Source organism: Budorcas taxicolor, chromosome 19 (assembly GCF_023091745.1).
Source record: "Budorcas taxicolor isolate Tak-1 chromosome 19, Takin1.1, whole genome shotgun sequence".
NCBI classification, from domain to species: Eukaryota; Metazoa; Chordata; class Mammalia; order Artiodactyla; family Bovidae; genus Budorcas; species Budorcas taxicolor.
The window spans coordinates 45,695,877-45,718,581 of record NC_068928.1 but is presented as its reverse complement, the minus strand read 5'-3'; the positions used below and the strand labels follow the sequence as shown (position 1 = coordinate 45,718,581).

General features: G+C 37.3%; 1 protein-coding gene across 3 annotated transcripts in view; it reads left to right on the top strand.

The window, feature by feature from the left end:
- Window positions 1-22,705, top strand: part of KANSL1 (KAT8 regulatory NSL complex subunit 1) — a 165,978-nt gene that overhangs the window by 99,012 nt on the left and 44,261 nt on the right. For all 3 annotated transcript variants that reach the window (XM_052657700.1, XM_052657698.1, XM_052657699.1), the window contains exon 3: window positions 12,783-12,924. In XM_052657700.1, the coding sequence (XP_052513660.1) occupies window positions 12,783-12,924 (142 nt within the window). The remainder of the gene's footprint in view (window positions 1-12,782; window positions 12,925-22,705) is intronic.

Sequence of the window (22,705 nt, the reverse complement as noted above, 5' to 3'; positions counted from 1 at the left end):
AGATTATTTTTATTTTATCAGTGTTTATCCTTTGAGGAATATATGTAACTGGCTATTTCTAGCAGAATCAGAATTACTGAATGTTTTAATTTTGTGTGGAAGAAAGTTGTGTGTGTTGTTGGGGGTCTCATGCATATAGTTGGAAGTTGGGGGACTAGTTCTTAATCTCTCATAAGTCTTAGCAGATCAGTCACTTTATCATTTTCGTTAAGAGACTTAGTTTCTGGAGTCTGTCTTTTGTTCTGTGATTCTGTGATTAGTGATGTGAGTTTTAAACTAATCACAAAATGTGAGCTGCATCAAACCGTTTCTATTATATTTTTCAACCCTGTAGGCTCCCTCTCACTTCATCTTGTTGAAAACCACCCCTGGGAGTAGGGTCGGTAACTCACTCTGCAGCAGTCAGGTGGCATTCAGCAGGTGTCTGTGAGCAGCTTGAGCATTTTACATCACAGAGGTGTGATGACCCTATCTGTCTCTGGGGAAACAGTAAAAGTTGCATGTGCTTATTTTGTAGTTGCCTTAGCACTTCTGTCCTTCACAAAGATATTTATTGACTTTCCTAGAGCTGTTTGGATTGTTCAAACACAGTTTTTGGTGGGAGTGAGATTATTGTACAGATGAACTTTCTCTTCTGTCATGTCACAGTGAAGTTTTTGTCTTTAGTTTGAATTTACATGTAGTTCTGAAAAGCTGTACATGCGTGCTGCCATGTGATATACCTGGAACATTATTTTCATCTCTAGAGTGGGTATTTTTCCTATGATTTCTGTTTAGCTTTTAGGAGCTGTATGATTGTTGGTAGTGGGGGTAGTGCTGTTGAACTGTGTATCTTTATACTGTTTGCTCTAATGCAGCAGAGGAGAAAGAAAAACGGTTTTAACTTTGTTTTGTTCTTCAAAATAATTATGCTTGTCTTACGTATAAAAACAGCTGAGTGTTGTAAAAGAAAAACTGGAGCAGTTTGAGAGAGATGAACCTTTACCTAGTCAGATCTTTAGAGGGTACCTAAATCAGGATAGACTGGAAAGAAACTTGTTCCAAACCTTATCTGGATGGAATCTTTCTGTGTGATGTGTGATCTGGAAAGAAACTGACATTTTTGTTGAAATGCTGAAGCAATTGTTTGATTAACTTTACTGGGATTAAGCCTAGTTTGGGGAATTTAGTTACTTAAATCACTCTGTTGCCTGTCAGCTTTAGTGCATTAGTAACAGTTGGTACCTTGTTTGTAGGAACATACCTAAAAACTGAGCAAGATGTTGAGTCTCCTGTTTATTTATAGTGTGTCACTTAGGAGCAAACAGGAGTAGAATTTTGGAGCTATAAGGACCTTAGTGATCAATCAAGTGAGGAGATTTGAGGGCCATGCATATAGAATAGATTGGGGGCTTGATTTCCTTTAATAGTGAAATTGTTTTCCTTTTTTCCCTTTTTTTTTAAAACATGTTGCCATTTAGATGATTGGTGTATGTTTTCCTATTATTTATATGGTTTTGCTTATTTCTAAGAATAAATCATCAGGCTTAATTTTATGTAAAATGTCAAATATAGCACTGATCAGGTAGTCTTATTTCTGAATCCGTAAAATAGGTGTTAAATTTTTAAAAGACAGCGTTTGCATCACTGTTACCTGTACCCAGTTACAGAAGCCAAAGTAATTTTTAAAATCAAAGTTAACTCTCAGCGCATGTTGGTGTACCATACTCATATGAGCATCTTTTCCTGACATTTGCTTTAAGAGCTTGAATGACTGAATTACTTCTGACTTGGAAAGTCATTTACTCTTTTGGGTTTAGTTTTGACCATTTAAAAATTGAGATGTTTAGAGATACTATGGTTTCTTTCAGTTTTAAAGTTTGGGGCATATTTTGAGAGGATGATTTAGATTTAAACTTGGTATCATTGTTTGGTCAACATCCCAGCACTTACAAAGTCTGTATGATATATGAGTCTTGTCACTAAGGGAAAGAATTTTGTTGCAGCATCTGGAGTGAATTGAGCCTTTCAGATACCTATCTAGTTATAAATAATATCCTCTTCCCCCTAGTATAAATTACAGCTGTACATACAGGATGTGTACTTAGGCCAGTGGTCATAGGTTCATCACGTCTTATAAAGAAAGTAATTTGTAAGTTTTTTTTTTTTTTCAGTCCAGCTCACAAGTTTTATAGGTGAGAGAACTGAGTAGTGGTTTTAAGGTCTGCCTTATAGAGCAGGGTTTCCCAGACTCAACTTGAATTGACATTTTAAAATGTATTTATTTTGTTTATATTTGGCTGTGCTGTCTTAGTTTGCGGCATGTGGGATCTTCAACCTGTATTGCAGTGTGCAAACTCTTAGCTGTGGCATGTGGGATTTAGTTCCCTGACCAGGGATCAAACCCAGGCCGCCTGCATTGGGAGCATGGAGTCTTGGCTACTGGACCACCTGCGAAGTCCCAGGGACTGGTTCTTAATGAGTTGGGAATAATTACTGTGGTTACTTCTCAGTGATCTTGAATTTGTGAATAAGTTTATCTTCATCACTTTTATTTATTTCTAGTGAAAGGGACTACTACAGAATAAATGACCTGTGAAGCCGTCTCCCTCATCACCCTCCAGCTCTCATTACATACCCTGCCAAGCATGTTGGAACTCGATTAAAACAAAAGACATTTGATCTCAGGTTCCTGTTTCTCAAGTGTGTTTAAGGAATACACACTTACCAAAACAAACATTTGCCATTGGATGGAAGGGCACAGAGTGCCTTAACAGTAGCTGAGTTAGTTCAGCTGGGTATGGTGGTAAGTGAGAACAGCAGCAGCTACCACTTGCTGAACACTTGCCACATGCTGGGCATTCGTTGGCAGTGTGATGCAGATCACCACTTGCTTTTGTCGCCCCGTTGTTCCAAGGACGGGTCTCTGGGTCTTCAGTCATTCTGCACTGCAAGCTAGTTTGATCTCTGAGGGCTCACTAGGTCATTAAAATGCTTTCATAAAGGTTTTGTGGGAGGTGGGGTGGAGAGTGTGTTTATATACTACGTAGTAAACAAGAACTTTGACAGAGTAATTTTCAAGTTCATAGGGGAAAATGTTCAAAAGATGCCAAGAAAACTTTGAGATACAATATCTTGTATCATATAATTTAAGATTCTAACTACTAGTAAATGGTATGAAAGAGCATGGTAATGTGGAGATGATGTGTGAATTCTGTTTTACTGTTTTAAAAGCATCCAGAACATTCACAGGACCCTCTGTAAGCATCCATTCAGGTTGTGGATAGTTGTTATTAAGAATATAGCTTTGTAATATAGCTTTATTTTTCCTGGTCTGTGTGGGTTTAGAGTAAGAGTGTGGACTGTAATTTCATGTCTCCCTCTGGCAAAAGAGACTAGCCAGAGTGGTTTCTGAGATCTGGCACCAAAGGAGAAAGGGGTTAGCTTCACTCTAAGGTTACACTGGTTTTTATCTGTTGGAAGGACAAGGATCATAGGTCCTGGTCCTTGTAAAACTGTATTTTATTTTTAAAGTGAGAAGAAAACGTTTCTCGTGTAAGAGTTTTTGATCATTCTAGAGATGGCCAGAAACAAGTTCTCCCCGTGGAATGACAAATGCTGATACCCTCCGTCACCTGCTACTTCCTTGTCCAAACTCTGTACTGTTGACTCTGCTTTAAGGAACCCAAGCTGGGGAGTAGTGTGCTGTTTATGAGAAGCTTCTAAGTCCCATGCTGCTTATAATAGGTTCTTTAAGTTGTAAGGTGTGATCCTAGTCAGTCTCTTGCTTTGGTGAGTGAGCTAGATCAAATAATAGCAATTTACTATTAATACTCTTACACTTTAATTTATGGCTTTTGAGTGAATGGGATTATTTAACTATTTAGAATTTTCATAGGAGAAATTAGTATTACGTACACAATTTGAATTTTCTAGCCTCAGTTTGATTATTGAAAGATTCTAAATGGAAATCACTTTTATAAAGCGATGGCTTCTCTAGGCAGTACAGTGGACAGAAACTTGACTGGTTCACTCTGGAGGAGCCATTCTGGATTAGCAGTTACTTTTAATAGCTGAGATCTTTTCAGTACTGACTTTGTCATTTTCCTTCCTTCTAGAAACAGCAGATTCCTACGCTCTAAAAAAGGCACAGTAACTAAGCCACTGTTTTGTTCTGAATCTTCATCCTCCAGTTCAATGTCCAGTTCTCGACCAGCCACAAAGAACTGTAAACCATTTCCATCCTTTGTAAGGCTTTATTTTTCTCCATTAGAACACTTAAGTGTGTCTCAGGCATTCAGGTCTTTCAGACTTAATTTAGGTGTTTTTGAGTTTGAAAATTAAGCAGAGCCAAAATAAGTCTCATTTTTTAATATTTCCTGAGAATTCCTTATTCATAAATTATAATACATAGATACAGATAATATTGAAGATTAATGAGCAGCTAAAGCACACAGTAAGTAGTGCCTATAAGAAGGCATGGATAATCTAGTTGAAGATCAATCATATATAAGGCCTGACTTGGAAATATTACATTAGTAACAAAATAAGGGGACCACACTAAGTGTGAAGAATACAAAGTAATGAATTGTGAGATACAGATCAGCAGGAAAGACTCCCAAGAGGGAGGTAGTTTTTAGGAATAAAAGATGTTAATAGGTATTTCCTGGTTGTAGTCTCCCACAGAACAAACACAGTGGCCTAAGGGCTGCTGAGAGTCTGTTGGAGAATTATTATGTTTCTTTCTTTTATTGTGCCTGGCAGGTTATATATTATGTATATGTTATCATGTTTAATAAAGAGTCTGACAGGTGGACATTGAGAGCAGTTTGAAGTACCTTATATAATTCTTTAAAGGTTGGGTGTGGTTTTTTTTTAAGCATATATCTCAGTCTTAAACATGAAAAAATTGAACGTACAAATAATTTATCTGCTGATCTACAGAATAATAAATAACAAATTGTAGGTTGTTTAGAGGTGTCAGTTTACAAAGTTTAAAGGTGTGGGCTTTGTGACAAGAGTACAATCAGCAGAATTCACAAACATGGGAAATTCTAAAGGACAGATAGCTCTGTTTCTTCCACAAATAAATTGTGAGGGGGGGGGGGGGAAGAGGAAAACTTAAAATTTGAGGTGTTTTAACCAAACACAGTGTGTGGATCTTACTTGACTTTGATTTGGGCTGACCAGTTGAGATGATCCAGGAAATTTGAATAACTACTAGATATTTGACATTAAGGAATTTTTTTTTTATATATGTAAAGTGAGTTTACCTTTTGGAGACACATAAAAACATGTGCCAGATGTAATGATCTGATCATGAGAATTGGCTTCAAAATCAATCTGTAAGGAGGAGGGATAGATAGATGTTTTGGATGTGGTAAGATTGGCCAAGAGTTGATAGTTTAAGCTAGTTGATGGTTATATGGGAGTTCATTATCTCTTAGCTAGTATTAAAATGTTTTTCATTTAAAATAGGAGTTCCAAGATAAAGAACATGGACCAAGGTCAGGATTGTTTATACTGTTTCATAATATTAACATGGATTAGGGTCCTAAGGGATTTGACCCTACCTGCCTATATCCAGTGTTAACTCCAGTGCATTTTCCTCCTTCACTGTCAGGGCTGCAGCTCCATTACCTGTAGACAAGTTGTTTCTTCTTCTAAGACATACCACAATCCTCATTCACGGTCTTCTGTATCTCTCCATAACCGCTACCCCTTACCTCAGCAAGATTGCTTGTTCAAGTCCTAACTTACTCTTTGGTGCTCAGGTTGTTTATCCCACAGAGAAATTTTCCAGATCTCCCAGTCTAAATCTGATGTCATAGTTATTGTCTCTTATCTCACATTTTGCATGATTAATTGTTAACATTTGTCTTCCCCATTAAGCTCTGAGTCAGCATTTTTGTTTGTTGTATTGTGTCCCCAGCACCTAGTATAATCCCTGGTAAATAAAATAATAGGTCTTAAGTATTTGTTAAATGGAGGGGAGAGGGGAGAAAGAGTTCCTGATGGATTGAAAGCTTGGCTGAAATAATATGCCAAAATACACAAATCTTATTTCAGTTTCAGAGGTAATCTGACTTAAGCAGTGAGACAGAAGGGTCAAGTGTTCAACCCCGAATCTTACCAGGATGAGTTGGCTCTGGAACATTTACTTCCTGTTGCTACAGAACAGCTCTAGAAAGCTGATATAACCTAGAGTGACAGCCACAGTGTCTTAACCCATTCTCATCTATGAGTTTTATGGCTAAAATGTGGGATGTTTGACACTAGACAGTTTGGTTCTCCTTCCTGGCCCCCGCTCAACTTTATTTCCCTGATCTCTGTAAATTTGGGGCCACAGGGATAATGTCATTGAAGTTCTGACTGAATACAGTGTCAGTTTTAGTGAACTACTCTGGATTTTATATTTAGAGTAGAACTGCTTTAGGTGTCTTTGAACCCAACACTCGAGACACTCAGAATTCTGCTGCTAATTGAAAACACCTATTTCCTGATTATGTATGCCTCTTAAGAGACTTTATCTCTTGTCCTCTTTTGTACCTTTTATGATACAGAATTAAAATCCAAAGTTTATATTTATTTAATAATTGTTCTTTTCTGATATACATATTGTACTTTACAGTTAAGATTATATCATTTTGTGAATACCACATCCTGTGAGGCTGACGTTGCTATTATTTCTAGAGGTCAATTTACACATGTCTAGGATCATACAAAGTAAATAAAAATGAGAACTTGGCTTAAACCTATCTTCCTGCTCTTCCTTCGGTTCTTTTCACATCGCTCTTGAGCTTGGTAGTTAATACTTATATACACATTTTTTTATGCTACTCTTAGTAATGTTAAGATTTTCTGTTCTTTGCTGTATTGACCCTAAGCCTTACCCTGGATACTGTGAATCTAGCAGCTGTATGCTCTGACGTTCGATGATGATCTCAATTTCACATAGTCTGTTTTATTGGTTTTATAAGTCATCTAAAGAACCTAGAGACTTCAGAATGTCGGTGTTTCAGAAATTTTGCACTTGTGGAAGTAGCACATAACTGTTGAATAGTTTTTGGTAGAACGTGGTACTGTGTAACTTGCTGTGGATAATCATTTTACTTTTATTTTGTTACATTTCCAGATCAGGGAAAAGTATAATCCACCACCACTGTTCTACTGGACTTAAAGGTTTCCCATCCTGGACTAGAATGAGGTGACTTAGCTAGGTCAGGTGTTTGACATGGGTCAGTGCCGAACTTTAGTATTACTTTTAGATAAATCAGCTTTTACTGCAGTTTATCTTTGAGTAAAAAGGCAGTGCAGTATCTGCCACTGCTGTCTGTGGCAGCACTGTAGGCAGTGAAATGGGGTTTATCAGTTACAAAGAGTTGTATTAGTAATCTCTTTTACAGTCAGTTGGCAGTCTTCTCTGTGTGAGTAGAAATTGCTTTCCGTGTTGCTTTTCTTAGTGATAGAACTAAGGTAAGTTATTCTTAAGGTGTAGTAAAAAAAAAAAAAGGTTTTATCATCGACACCTTTGAAGATTCAGTGGATAAACTTAGTTTTTACATTTCTTGTCTTGTCTAGTTGCTCAGTCATGTCTGACTCTTTCTAATCTTATGGACTGCAGCACAGCAGGCCTCCTTGTCCATCACCATCTCCCAGAGTTTGCTCAAACTCATGTCCATTGAGTCAGTGATGCCATCCAGCCATCTTGTCCTCTGTCATCCCCTAAGAAAAGTTTAATCTCCTTACATCAGCGTCCCCATATTGATCTGTTTGTCCTCTACTAATAAAATATCACCATTAACATTATCATTCAAGAGGATTTTAGAGAATTAAAAACAAAAATTAATCCCTTTCTTGTTTTCTCTGTTGACCAACATGTAACTTGAACTCTAGATTTTCTAGTACTTTCCACTATTTAGCTTTCAATTGTTTACAAATACCAGAGCTTTCTTAGAGGAAATGATTTTTTTTGTTCAAGTAAATAATTATTGTTAGATCCCATAGAGCATCTTAAGTTCTCAATGTGTGACAATACTCTAACCCGGTTTAAAAAAAACAGTAACTATTAAAGCTGTATAGCTTCACATAGCTAAAAAATAAATCTATTTATAGAACATAACACTATTATACAAATAAATACTGGTAACATAGCTGGCAATGTTTACTAGTCGTGTGATATTACAGAAGCAGTTCTTGGTATTGTATCTTTCCATGTTTAGGGACCCCAAAAAGCAATTCATTGTGTAAAAGTTTAATGGATCTTTATCCCACACATGTAGGCAAAGGAAATTTACCAGTAAACTGTTTAATAAAATCAAGGAACAAAATATTAGTTAAAATGACTTCCCACTCAGGTGGTAGTCCAGTACATGTAGACAAAGTATTGTGGTACAAAGTGAGATAACAGTTCACAGAAAGCACCTTAGAAGGCATCCTCGCATCCTGCACAGAAACAGGATTTACTAATTGTTAGCACAGAGTAAGCAACAGGAAAGAGTTAAAAGACTTCTCAGTGTTGGAATCCACATTTTTTTTCCTTCATTATTGATAATGACAACAGTAGAAACCAGTTCATCATTATATTTACATAAGTATCTCTCTGCAGTCTTAGTGACATGTTATTTTTAAAGCACGACCCTGCTTTTAAATCACTGTTTCTCGTTTTGAGCTGTAAATTATTAAGAGTAATAATTTACATTTTGAATATTAGGGATGAAATCTACCTCTGCCTCTGATAAACTGAATTTCTGTAGCATGTTGTTTTTGTTACGGAAAAAATACATAAACTCTGCTTGAAGCTGTTATTCTTACACTATGCTTTGTGTTCTGATTTGCCATTGGACTGTCGTAACATCTTCACAGCTCACCTCAGGCTTGCTAACTGTACACCTCCCACCTTTGTTAACAATTCAGATTTCTGGCCATGTTGCTGGTATTTTGGACACTTAAGGTGGGGTTTTCCATTGTTCATTAATTACATGACAACTTCCTACTGAAAATTTTATCTGGTTAGAAACTGTCATATGACAAATGTATTTGTAGAATTGAAACATGTTCATAACTGGGGATTGTGGTCCTCCCTTAACACTGCCTGTCTTTAATTAGCTTATTAGGCTTCCAAAAAAAAAAAAACATTGGTAATTAGGTTTTGCACTAGTATTTAGAATAATATTTATCAGGCTGTTCATTTTGACAATAAGAAAATTGAAAGGGGCTATTCTTTAATATTTGGGGAAAAAAGTGTTTATCCACCAGAGTTCTTAGGAACTGAAATGTTTTAAGGAATTTTCTTTTCCTTTTGTATTTTTAAGTTTTCACATAGTTAAAGTGTTTTCATTTCCTGCTTACTTTTTCCTTGACCTCAAACAAGAAAGAAGAGGAAAAAAAATTCTTTTGTTTAAGATGTGTCAAAATTCAGAAATAATAAATTTCCTCTTTCCTGCCAATTCAGAGTGCTTGCTGTTGGAACACTTTGGTGAGAAGGCTACTGAGCTGAGTTCAGGATCCTTGGGCAAGACTGCCAGGATTATTTGTCCACCAGGGGTGACTAAGGAAGAAGTGCTGTAAATTAGCCAAGAAATCATCTTTCCCTGCTTTGGTTTTCAATGTTAGAGTATTACTTGGGCTAGCCACTGTCAATTGTTAAAATACATTTGTCTGACAATAAACCTGTCATTAAGTGGATGTTTTGTGAATTTTACTAATCACTTTTTGGCTTCGAAGTGCTGCCTTTTATGGTATTTGACTCCCCTTCTACTTTGTTTTCTTGAAGACTTAGGATTTGTAAAGAAGCAGATAAAAACTGGTTTCTTACACATAAGAGTGACAGGAAGAAATAAGAATTGAGATTTTATTTAAGAATAGTATTATGTGGTTCATGTTAGGAGTGGTAGCTGAGGAGGTTACCTGGAGTATCCCAGTGGTGGTGGATGGTGGGGATTGGTACTGTGGCAGCTTCAGGAATGAACCTGTGAAACCAAGAGATTTTACAAGATAGGAAGGTTATAAACCTTGAAGAGTAGTGAAAGCTGGAAATAGGACATGAAGGTTGACTAGTTTTACTTTTTTTAGTGAAGGGGGAACATTTTTATAGTGCAAGAATGATCCAGAGGTTGCACTTGACGTCTTGAGGTTTTTTTTCTGAATTTGGGCTAGAACTAGACCTGCAGCCAACATTGAGCCAGATGATTGTACTAAAGAAGAAAGGATCTCTAGATCTTGTGCTTATTCCATCAAGATTAGGGAATTGTAAAATGCCTATTTCACTCTACCAGTGGACTGTGTTAAAGTTCACTTAGAGTCACTTAAAATGTTTTGGTAATGAGTATGTATAACCTGATTGGAGATGGGGCTAAGGGCAGTATGACTACTACTTTCTTGAAATAGAATTTTGTGGAAGATCATAAAATATTTTGGTTACAGAGTATACCAGATGCCAGGTACTTCCTCTCATATTAAAGTTGCTGTTTTCTATCAGACTTTTAGTTTTTAAAGAGAAGTTGAACCTTACAAAACAGATACAGCTAAAATCTAACTTACCTTTTCCCCTTCCCAAGGCTAAGGAGGACTCTGATCCTGAATTTGCTATTTATCAGCACTGTACATGTTTTTATGCATTTACTATTTATGTATTGGTAACAAGTCTTATAATTGTGTTTCATTAGTCTTTTGTCTTGGTGGCGGGGGAGGGTTGGGCTATGCGGGTCTTAGTTGGGGCACTCAGGATCTTCAGTCTTCCTTGCGGTATGAGGGATCTTTTAGTTGCTTTTTGTCTGTTTGTTTGCTTGGGTTTTGTTTGTTTTGTTTAGTTTTTATATAGTTTTTCCATTCCACATTGTTGAGATTTAGTTGTGTTGATACATATAGTTATAATTAAATTGATAAACAATATGCCATTAAATTCTTAATTATTTGTGTGTATCTATAAAAGTACTTATTTTGTTTATTATTAGTTTTTATATTTTTCCATTCAGCATTGTCTTCTGAGATACAGTCAGATTGATACAGATAGCTCTAGTTAATTAGTTTCTGTTACTATAGAAAAATCCCTTAAAGGAGTAAATTAGTTTATCTGTTTCCCTATTTCAGCAAATGAAATTGTAACTAATTTTTCGTTGTTACAAACTGTTGCAGTGAACCTATTTCTTTATGCAGATGAGCAGGTTATATTGTCAGAAGTAGAATTTCACAATGGCTGAGTATACACATTTTCCCCCCAGCCAGATATTTCCAGATTACTCTTTAAAAATGGTGGTGCTGGTTTTTATTGTTGTTGGCAGTATATGAATTACTGTTTTCCACATCTACCAACACTTGGGTTTTCCAATCTGGGTTTGAAATGATGTCTTAATATATCTAATATTTTAACCAAAATCTAATAAGACATGGCATATTTTTATGTATTTATTGGCCATTGGGATTTCTCTTATGCAAATTTTTAATATATTCATCTTTTGTTAGATTGTCTTCTTAAACCTCTTTGTTGGAGTTCTGTTATATATTCTGTCATTTTATTTTTAGTTTTGTATGTTGCAGATATCTTCTGCCAACCAGTTGCTTGCCTTTAACTTTATTAAATCTTTTGCAGTTTGTTGAAAGTTAGCTCAATTTTTTTTAAGAGATTTAAGAAATTCTTCCCTGCTCTGAAGTTTCAAAGATAATCTTGTTACGTTCAGCTTTCTGGATTTAGGAATTCCAAAACTAGGGAATTATATCATAAAGAAAGGAAGTAATTTTATTTTTTTCATGTATTTTTTCATGTAAAGAACTGGCATCTCGATGCCATTTATTGAACAATTCATTCTTTCCTCACTGTTCTGACTGCCCATCTCTTACATGTAGCCAGTTCTAAGTTTAGGAGTTCTGTATTCTGTCCCACTGTCTTTTTGTCTTTCTAGACTGCCTTAATCATCATAGCTTTATCTGCAGTGTGAATGTTCATCATACTGTCTTTAGAATTTCTCTAGTGCTGGTCCTTTTTTTTTTCTCCCCTAATGTGAATTTTTGAATGAATGTTTGTAAGCTTCCATTAAAAACCCCGGGAGGGAGGTAATTCCTTGGTAATCCAGTGGTTAGGACTTTTCACTCTCCCTGCCAAGGGCCCAAATTCAGCCCCTGGTTGCGGAACTAAAATCTGACAAGCCATGTGGCCAGTCAAAGAAAGAAAAAAACAAAAAGCCCTATGGGGAATTTGATTGGAGCTTATTTGACTCTATAAATAGATATGAAAATTGTTATCTTAAAAAATCTATCTCACTTTTTAAGTAGGTCTCTTGGTTTTATTACATTCTATGCAAAGATATTTGGTATATAAAGTTAGCAATTGTTAGTGTTGTAAGTAGTGCTTTTTTAAAAAGTGAGCATTTTCTACTTGTTGACGTTTGGAAACACTGTTAATTTGGGTATGTTGATCTTTACTCCGCAACTTTGCTGACGCCTTGGTTAGTTTTATAATTGGTGGTGTCTTGGATTTTCTGTGTAGATCTGTAATCTTTATTCTTTATATGTCTTGAAGTAGAAAATATTTCTGTCTCCTGAGAAATTTTGAAAATTCACAAAAATTGTTTGCCACCAGATCAGGATACTTGGAAGGCAGTTTCAGCTAGTTAATTTGGGATGTATCTATATGCGAAGAGTTTTATTCTCCACGTGGCCTGTGACATATATACACATAGTACTGAGTTTTTCTTGACACTCAAGTTGGTTTGTATAAAGGCATTTAGATGTTAAAACCTTCCCAGTCCCATTTAGCATGAACGTTACTGCTACTCTTGGATTTCACTCAGTTTATTTCCTTTTAGGAGGCGCAGGTCAGAGTGGAGATGGGCTGCAGACCGAGCAGCTATTGTCAGCCGCTGGAACTGGCTTCAGGCTCATGTTTCTGACCTGGAATATCGGATTCGGCAGCAAACAGATATTTACAAACAGATACGTGCTAATAAGGTAAGGGATAAGTGTCTGGTCTTTTTCAGCCCAGCTAAAAACTATCATTATCCCCTTTTCCCCATCCCTAAATAACTCTTAACTATGTCAAAGAGAATGATTTAATATGATCTGATTTAGCTGTTTAATTTGTTTAAGAGCCTGGTGTTACTTAGCATAATGCAGACAACACTGTTAGAATATAATTTAGATTAGAATATGGGTTTAGAACAAAACATTTTGTATATCTAGGCTAACAGGGAACAATTAAAAGGAGGGTGGGCACGATTTAAGGTAAGCCATTGACCATACCTGCATAATCGTTATATCTGTGAAAAAGTGGTGATGACTGAGGGTTTTCGTCTTTTTTTTTTTTTTAACTTAAATGTGTTTCTGTTTTGCTGCTTAGCTTCCATTACTTTCTTGAGGAAAAAATGGATTTTTTTCTGAAAGATAATTCAGGCAAGATTAGACTCTGGTGATTTCATTTTTTCCTTGTCCTGCTTGTGGTGGATTTACTCTTATCATACTGCTTTTGTCTTTAACAGTGATGTTTGTATAATTTTTCTCCTGAAAAATCAAGTTATAAAAATGTCCTCTGCTTATTTGGGGTTTGACTGGGGGATCGATGTACATGGAAAAGAAAGCCATTCAGCAAATAGTTGAGTGCCTCCTGTGTACCAACACTGTTCTCCTTAGTGGCAACACAGGGACAAATAAAAATCCTCCTTTCTTGGTGCTGAATTTCTTGCAAGGTACTTTTGCTATTAGCTTGATGCAGTGAACTCCCTGACTGAACATGTGGGTCTAGATGAAGCATCTTCTGCTCCTAAAAATAAGTATCATGACACTTTTTTGTCCCGCCTTAGTGCTGGTCAAAGCCTTAAGGAAATTGCCACATACTGCAGTTGTGAACTGCATGCATTAAATTAATTAGTAGGCCAAAAGTTAAAGGGTGACTAACTACCAAGATGAACAAAAGAGTGAGGATTTGAAGTAAAAGTTCTGCAGCCTCCCTAATATATTATATAAGCTTTTATTCTAAACATTATACTGGAGTGTTCTTTGAGTTTCTTCCCCAGATAGAGTTACGTGTAATTCTCCAAAAGTTCATTGGAACATAATATAATTGAAGGCAAAGTCCAGAGGATTTAACCTTTTTTTTAATAATAATAATAATAAAAATAGGTTCCCCTAGGATAGGGAACATATTAAATTCCTGACTAACTTTAAAAATTAGAGCAAATGAAGAATTACGCCTTAAAATATTCACAGAGTTAGTAAATGTTATGCTTTCCTTAGCTCTTTTCACAAAGAAAATTAAGTAAGATTTGCAGAATACCAGCTGGAATGGTGATTAAAAATATATATATATATGTATCTAGGAGATGGCTGAATATGCCTATCCTGAAGAGAAAAACATTCTTGCTCAGTTAGGGACACCTCGTCAGTGTCTGTATCAAGACTTTTATAGCCAGTAATTAAGTGAGAATTTTCATATTTGACAACTGGAGTCTCTTAGTAATAACTGAGATTATGAGAATAGGAGTCAGGCATATTTGCTGCTCTATCTATTATATTTGTATACAACTATATGTATTGTGTGTTTATATATGATCCTCGTTATAATACTATTAGTAAACTCAAAGATGCTATTGATTGTAAGTGGCACCGTTACGTTACAGTTCAGTTGCTCAGTGTGCGCAACTCTTTGCGACCCAATGAACTGCAGCACACCAGGCTTCCCTGTCCATCCGGGTAGTGAAGGCTCCATTACCAACTCCCGGCACCTACTCAAACTCTTGTCCTTTGGGTTGGTGATGCCATCCAACCATCTCATCCTCTGTCATCCCCTTCTCCTCCTGCCCTCAATTTTTCCCAGCTTCAGGGTCTTTTCAAATGAGTCAGTTCTTCGCATCAGGTGGCCAAAGCAGTGGAGTTTCAACTTCAGCATCAGTCCTTCCAATGAATATTCAGGACTGATTCCCTTTAGGATGGACTGGTTGGATCTCCTTGTAGTCCAAGGGACTCTCAAGAGTCTTCTCCAACACCACAGTTCAAAAGCATCAATTCTTCAGCGCTCAGCTTTCTTTATAGTCCAACTCTCACATCCATACATGACTACTGGAAAAACCATAGCCTTGACTAGATGGACCTTTGTTGCCATAATAAGTATCTTTACCAGAGTCACAGCATGGATACTTCTGTTTTTGATGCATACTTCAGAGAAGTACTTTGGCAGTGTGCCTCAGTTTACAGTCTTACTACCTGTGTGGGAGGGATTCTCACTTTTGGTTCCTGCTTTATTCTTTAGCTCATAACTCAGTAGTAATGACAGCAGTTTTGTGAAATTATCAAAAGTCGTCTTCTTGTTGTTCAGTTGCTAAGTCGTGTCCGACTCTTTGCATTCCCATGGACTGCAGCATGCTTGGCTTCCCTGGCCTTCTCTATTTCCCAGAGCTCAAGTCTGTGTCCATTGAGTCACTGGTGCTATCCAACCATCTCATCATCTGTTGACCCCGTCTCCTTTTGCCCTCAATCTATTTCAAAAGTCTTAGCTATCTCTGAATATCTGGAAAGTGATTAATTGGAAGTTTTGTGTATATATTGATTATCCATGGGTTTTTTTTTTATCATTCAGGGTATAATGTTACTACACCAGGCCTGGACTTGGTATACCATTTTTGATTCTAGTTCTGACTTAGCTGTCCTAACCTTGGGAAGAAAAGTCACTAAACACATACTAGCCTTAGTTTCATGGTTTATAACAAGACATTCTAGATTATAGTACATTTCTTTCGGTCTACAAAAAAGATGTATGGCTACTAGTCTTAAAAATGCTGACAGGAAGAATAAAAGTAGAACAATAATTGAAATAATATATCAGGAATAGTTACAGCTTTATTAAATATTTATATGATGTCTTTTGGAAACAAATGTGTTCATTTCCTGGGGCTGCCATACAAGGTTGCACAAATTGGATGGTAAACTTAAAACAACAGACATTTATTTTCTCAGAGTTCTGGAGGCTAGAATTAAATCAAGATGTAGGCAGGACTCTGCTCTTTTTGAAGATCTGAGAGAAAAAATTTCCTTGGCTTTTCACAGGCTTCTGGTGGTTGCTGGCAGTCTTTGGTGTTCCTCTTGTTTATAGCTGCATCACTCCAATTTCTTCCTCCATCTTCTCTCTCAGTGTGTCTGTGTCTCCACATTTCCCTCTTAGAAGGAAATCAATCAAGTTGGGATTTAGAGCCCATACTAAACAGTTCTTTATTCCTCTTTATCTTCATTTTAGCCTGATGATGTTTGCAAAGAGCCTGTTTCCAAATCAGGTCACATTCATAGGTTCTAGGTGACAGATTTTAGGGGGCAAGCACTAGAATTTTCCCCAAAGATAATTAACTTGCGTCTGATCTTCAGGTATCACTATAGTGACAGAAGTTTGAACATTTACGATGTGCTGAACATTGTACTAAACATTTTGCTGTTATTCACAAATTTAAAGATAAAGGGTCAAAGAGATCAAGTGGTTTGTTCATAGTCATACAACTAAATGAGTGCAGAGCTGAGATTTGAGATTCTGACTCTGTCGTTCAAATTAGCACTTGCCTTAAATGCTTGACTATTTTATAAGTTACTGGAATGGGAGATTTTTTTAAACTCCTGTGTTCTAGTAAAGAGATTGGTGTTCTCCTTCCCCATTCTCCAAAGTTAGCCAGAGTTGTACAGGCATTTTCACAAAATCTAGGTTTGGTGGTCAGCTGTACAGTTATAGTTTGTCTTTGGATGGGGAACTGGTGGGTAAGATTTTCTTTTTTGGATTTACTCTTTAGCATGTTAATTTCCTTAAAGTGACTTATTCCAGAAAAGAAAGTATTTGAGAACTACTGGATGAGTGTCAGTTTTCTCTTCCATCAAAAGTTACGTATTGCCTTCCAGGCTGGTAATTATTAGTCTCTTTGAGAATAGTGATTCCTGCTGCTCTTTGGAGAGTGGGTACAGTTACTAGGAGCTCCTCTGTACTCTTCTTCATACTATTATGTCTTAACTGGCACATTCAATCAGCTTTTATTTTTTTAAAAAGATACTCCCATATATTAGAATGAGAAAGGAAAATAGCATCTGTACCATGAGTACATACTATATAGAAGTACATTCATGTGTGTTGCTTAACGCAGAAAGCAACAGCTTATAGGCTTGTAAGAAACAGAGCTAAATTTGAACTCAGGGCTCTAAATTTATCTGACCCCAAAACATTTCCTGTCTAATGCGTTCTGCTGTTGTATCCTTTTCATCATGTCTCTTAAGCATATTTATTGAAGAAGGTGAACGCAGAAGGGAACAAGAGGATTCTATTGGTAAGGGAGACTTCTTTCTCTTAACACACAATCTTCAACATTCACATCTAGTACAAAATGTTATCTTTTTTTAACTTCTTTTGACTGATCTGTCAGATTCCACAGCCTTGCTAAGGATGAAAGTGTTAATTGGGAATGAGAGGTGGAAGAACTATGAAACTTACGATAGATAAGCTGCTGAATGGGAATAACCTGGAATACTTCTCTTCAGAATTGATGTAAAATAGTTGCAGTTTCATCTTAATGGAGTTCTAAGACCTTGTGGTTAGCCGTGTCTTGCCTACATAGCCCAGGATGATCTTTACATAGCCCAAGACAATCTTGTGGAGCTGGTCTACAGTGTACCCAGTGATCTAAGGTGGGCAGGAAAGTAAGTATGTGAAATTGCATCTTAATTTTGTTGACAGATGAAGAGGTGTTTTGGTTTTGTGAGGTTTTTTTTTTTTTTCTAAACAAATTAGTATGTTCTTTTCTTTCCTTTTTGCTTTAGCACAGTTTCTGCTACCATTTCTTTCTTTTTCAATTTTACTTCCTCCGCAACCCCCCCGCCCCCCCCCCCCCCCCGGCCATTTTTAAATGTAGGATAGACTTGTATTTCCACAGAGGAATAATTTGCAAGGATCTGTTAGGACTCCATACTACCATGAGCCTTCCAAATTTCTTTTGTCCTTTGTAGGAGTTTTGTAGGTCTAAATGATCCAGGCATGGTCCTGATTCTGACTTAGGGAGTGGTGGTAAAGGGTGGGGAGATTCTCCTGGACTTTTCACCTTGGCCTTAGAGTGCAATAGTCTCGAGGTTATTGCCACTCATGGCTGATGGCCCAGCCATGTAATGTTTACCCAGTGTAAACCCTGAATGCTAGGGAATCCCAGCTTCAGGTTGTCATGAGAGGTGTGGAGTGGGACTTCATGGATTTTTCTTGGCTCACAGTGACCTTCCCTTTCATGGTTACTAACTGTATCGTCTGTTTTAGGAACACTTGGATAATCATGTAGACCTTGTTTCAGTCACTCTCTCTCTTGGACTCTACCGTTTTTCAACTCTCACGTCATCTTCCATAAGCTTCTGTTAGAGCACTGTCATTGTAATACTTTGCCTACCTGTCTGAGGTAGGTGAAGGTAAACTCCTTATGAGTGGTATGTATTTTATTTATTTTCTTATTCTTAGGGTTTCACACCACCCAACACACTGTAGACATTCAATAAATGTCTGAATGAAATTTATTTCATTATTTATTTCATTTATTCATTTATTTCACTGAGTGAAAAGATTTTAGCTATTTATATACCTTTTATTTACCCATCTTCCTTTCAGTTGCTTTTATCTTTTTTGGTTTGAGGTATAGTGTAAAGATGTAATGGTTTTGTTTGCTATAATGAACATAACGTAGATTTGGTGGTCGGACAAAGAATGCATATATGAATGGTATCTACATCAGCATAGCACTTGAGTACATATTTACAGAAATAGATTTGATTAAAACTAATGTGCATTGAAAACACTTCTCAACAGATAGGAGCTCTACTGTTGTGGCAGAGGCTGGAAACCTTGAATGAGTCTCCGACTCCCTTCCATCCCATCCCAGGAATCATATTTGCTTAACTGATTGATTCTGTCTTCAAATATATGTATCCGAAATCCAATCACTTTGGTCTAAGCAGTTGTTCTTTCTGCTTCTCTGTTTTCCTATCCACTCATCTTTGTCAGCACAGCAGCGAATTGATCCTTTTAAACTGTAAGTCAGATCATTTCCCACTTCTGCTTGAAACTCCAGTGATTTACCATCAGAATGCAAAAGCTGAAATACTCTGAAGGCCCTGCACCACCCCACCCCCTCTTACTCTTCTAACTTAAGCTAAACTCATAAACTCCACTCTTTCATTTTACTTCAGGCATACAAAACTCCTTACAGTCCGTAAACTTCACTATTCTTTAGTTTTTTAGCATTTTAACACTTTATAATAGGCTATGTGAATCGGCTTCCCTGGTGGCTCATTGGTAAGGAATCTCCCTGCAAGTGCAGGAGATGCATGTTTGATCCCTAGATGGGGAAGAATGCCTGGAGAAGGAAATCACAACCTGCTCCAGTATTCTTGTCTGAGAAATCCCGTGTGCAGGCTATATACAGTCCCTGGGGTCACAAGAGTCAGGACTTAGCGACTAAACACCACCAGTAGGCTATGTAAATTTTACTTACTCATATATTGTTGATTGTCTTTGTCCCAGTGTTAGAATTCTAAGCTCTTTGAGAGATAAGTTTGGGCAGGGGTGGGCATGGGGAGAAGGATATGTCTTTCTTCCTGTACCCCCAGCACCTAAAGAATGTTGATGAATGGAGAAATGATGGCTTGATTTGAATGAATGAAAGAACAGAGAGTAACTGATTCTAACTTTGTTGTTCAGCCACTCAGTCATGTCCGACTCTTTGGGACCTCATGGACTGCAGCACTCCAGGCTTCCCTGTCCTTCACCATCTCTCAGAGCTTATTCAGACTCAAGTCCATTGAGTCAGTGGTGCCATCCAACCATCTTATCCTCTTGTCATCCCTTTCTCTTCCTGTCTTCAGTCTTTCCCAATATCAGGGTTGTTTCTAATGAGTTGACTCTTCATATCAGGTGGCCAAAGTATTGAAACTTCATCATCAGTCCTTCCAATGAATATTCAAGACTGATTTTCCTTTAGGCTTGGCTGGTTTGATCTCCTCACAGTCCAAGGACTCTCAAGAGTCTTCTCCAACACCACAGATCAAAAGCATCAATTCCTTAGCATTCAGCCTTCTTTATGGTCCAGTTCTCACACCCGTACATGACTACTGGAAAAACCATAGCTTTGACTAGACAGACCTTTGTTGGCAAAGTAATGTCTCTGCTGGATCTAACTAATCCAGCTTGTATCCCTAGTTCTGCCTTGCCTTGGCCTATTGACATGACCTTCAACCTGCATCCTCCCTGGGTCTCTAAAATTTGATGGAGAATACATGGTCCCTTCTAGGATTTTTAAAGCTTTCACAGGAGGATGTCTTTGTAGTCTCTCAGATGCTTTTTGGAAATGATTGGGTAGTTTAAGGGAAAAGAATTTCCCTTTGAAAAATATTGTCTGTTTTATCTTGACTTACCTTCTCACCTAAGAAAAATTTATGATGTAACTTTATATCTAATAGATTCATTTAGGCTCCTAGCTTTAGTTAATAATTTAATATTTTCTCACTAAATGGGGGAGAGTTTTTAACTTAAAACTCAAAAAAAATTATTGTGCATTTTCTTTCTTGGTGTATAACTCTGCTAGGGAATATGGGAGATATGAAAATATTTGTATGTTATCTAAGTCTTCGAAGATCTTATCAATTAGTAAACATTTAAACAGCGAATTGAGGCAACAATAAATGAAATAGATAATTTGGCCTAAGGTTCTGCTCCGGAAATGAGCTTTAAATATACAGGATGTAAAGATAAAATCATGAAGCTTTAAAAAGTCTGGCAGTGTGGATAAAGAAAATAAGGGGTTTGGTTAACCAGAGACATTTTCTTGGAAGGAGGTGAGACTTGGCTTTGACAGGCTCTTTGAAAGGACACATGGCATTTTGGATAGATAAATGCAAGAAAAAGGCAGATATCGGCATGAACAAAGACATAAGAACAGGCAGTGATGGGTATTACTACTTTGTGATGACCCCCGCCTCTCAACACCAACAACTTCGTATATATTCAGACATTTTCTAGGAGATAATGTGGTTAGTGTCCAACTGTGAAGGTAGCTGGAGCTAGCTAAATAAGGTAGGGACAGATTATGGAGGACTTTAAATACCAAGATGAGTTTGGGCTAGCTTTATATAGGAAATGGGGAGGTGGTTTGGGCTTTTAAGCAGCAAAGATGTTGAATGCTGTATTTTGAGAAGGGAATGTTGTGCAAAATAAAAATAGCTGCTTTTTTTTTTTGTTTTACAAACAGCTTTTACTTTGAAATGGTAAAGTTTGTGAAGTCTATTTTATGCTTGTGATTAAAACAAGAAAATATTTTGCAGGAGAAGTCTTTAACCAGAGAAACCCCATTCTGAAGGCTAGAGCCAATATTTCTTGCTTTATTAATAACCTCTCCCTCTTTCTGAGGAGTCTGTACCCCATATTCTATATAGGCTAGGTATAGTCTTATTCCAGAATAGAGAACTGTTGTTTCTCTTACTGGAGATGGGGGCTAGGGGTTCTGTTTTCCTTTCAAGCTGAGGTAAAATTCCATTGTTCTTTATAGGCTAACCAACACCCCATCCCTCCAACTCTCGCCATTGTCTACCTCTATTTCATAGAGACTTTTGCGTTAGGAAGAACCCCAGGGACAGGATCATCTGGTTCATTGGCTCACAAGAGCCTATGCCATAATGACCTGAGGAGCTCCACTTGATACAGTCAAAATCTTTAGGCCCTGAAATCTGTATTTTAGGATGTTCTCTAGGAGATTCTGATGCTGAGTCAAATGATTGAGTCTAGTATTTTTCAGTTCAGAGCTTGCACTAGGACTTACAGGGAAGCTTCTTAAAAACAGAATAACCAGCTCCTTACCCCAGAGACTCTTGGTTGATTTGATGTTGGATCTGGGCAGCTATAGTTGAGGAAGGTTTCCTCCAAGTGATTCTAATGCAAACTTTCCACTGGTCTCTTGCAATCCAGTCTCTGTTATACAGTGTCATAACCTGATTTTGCCTGCCTCTACGTGCATTCATGGAAGGTTCATTTGTGTTTTGTTTGTTTTTCAAAGTAAGCTGTTTGGTTGGTACAAAAGTAATTGTGGGTTTCAAAGCATGAATTTTAAATCATTATAACTAGGCTTAAACACATCTTTATTACTCAAAATAGGAACCATTACAATCAACACATTTTTGCCAATGAGAAATAAGTTTATTGCTGTATCGTAAAAACCCGTGTTTCGGGATTCAGTGAACTCTTAGAAAGCATTTTCTGCCTCCTGCTGGTTGTGGAAACATTTTCCCTGCCAAACGTTGTTGAGATGCTTGAAGAAGTGGTACTTGGTTGGCAAGAGGTCACGTGGTGAATATGGCAGATGAGGCAAAACTTTTGTAGCCCATTTCGTTCAACTTCTGAAGCGTTGGTTGTGCCATGTGCAACTGGGCCCATTCTGTTGACCAGTGCTAGCTTCAGGCATGGCAGTTTTCATTGCATTTCTTCGATTTGCTGAGCATACTTCTCAGGTGTAATGGTGTCACTGGGATTCAGAAAGTGTAGTGGATCAGTTGGGCAGCAGACCACCAAACAGTGACCATGACCTTTTTTTGGTGCAAGTTTGGCTTTGGGAAGTGCTTTGGAGCTGCTGCTTGGTCCAGCCACTGAACTGGTCGTCACCGGTTGTCATATAAAACCCACTTTTTGTCACACATCACAATCAAATCAAGAAATGTTTTTTTGTTGCATAGAATAAGAGAAGATGACATT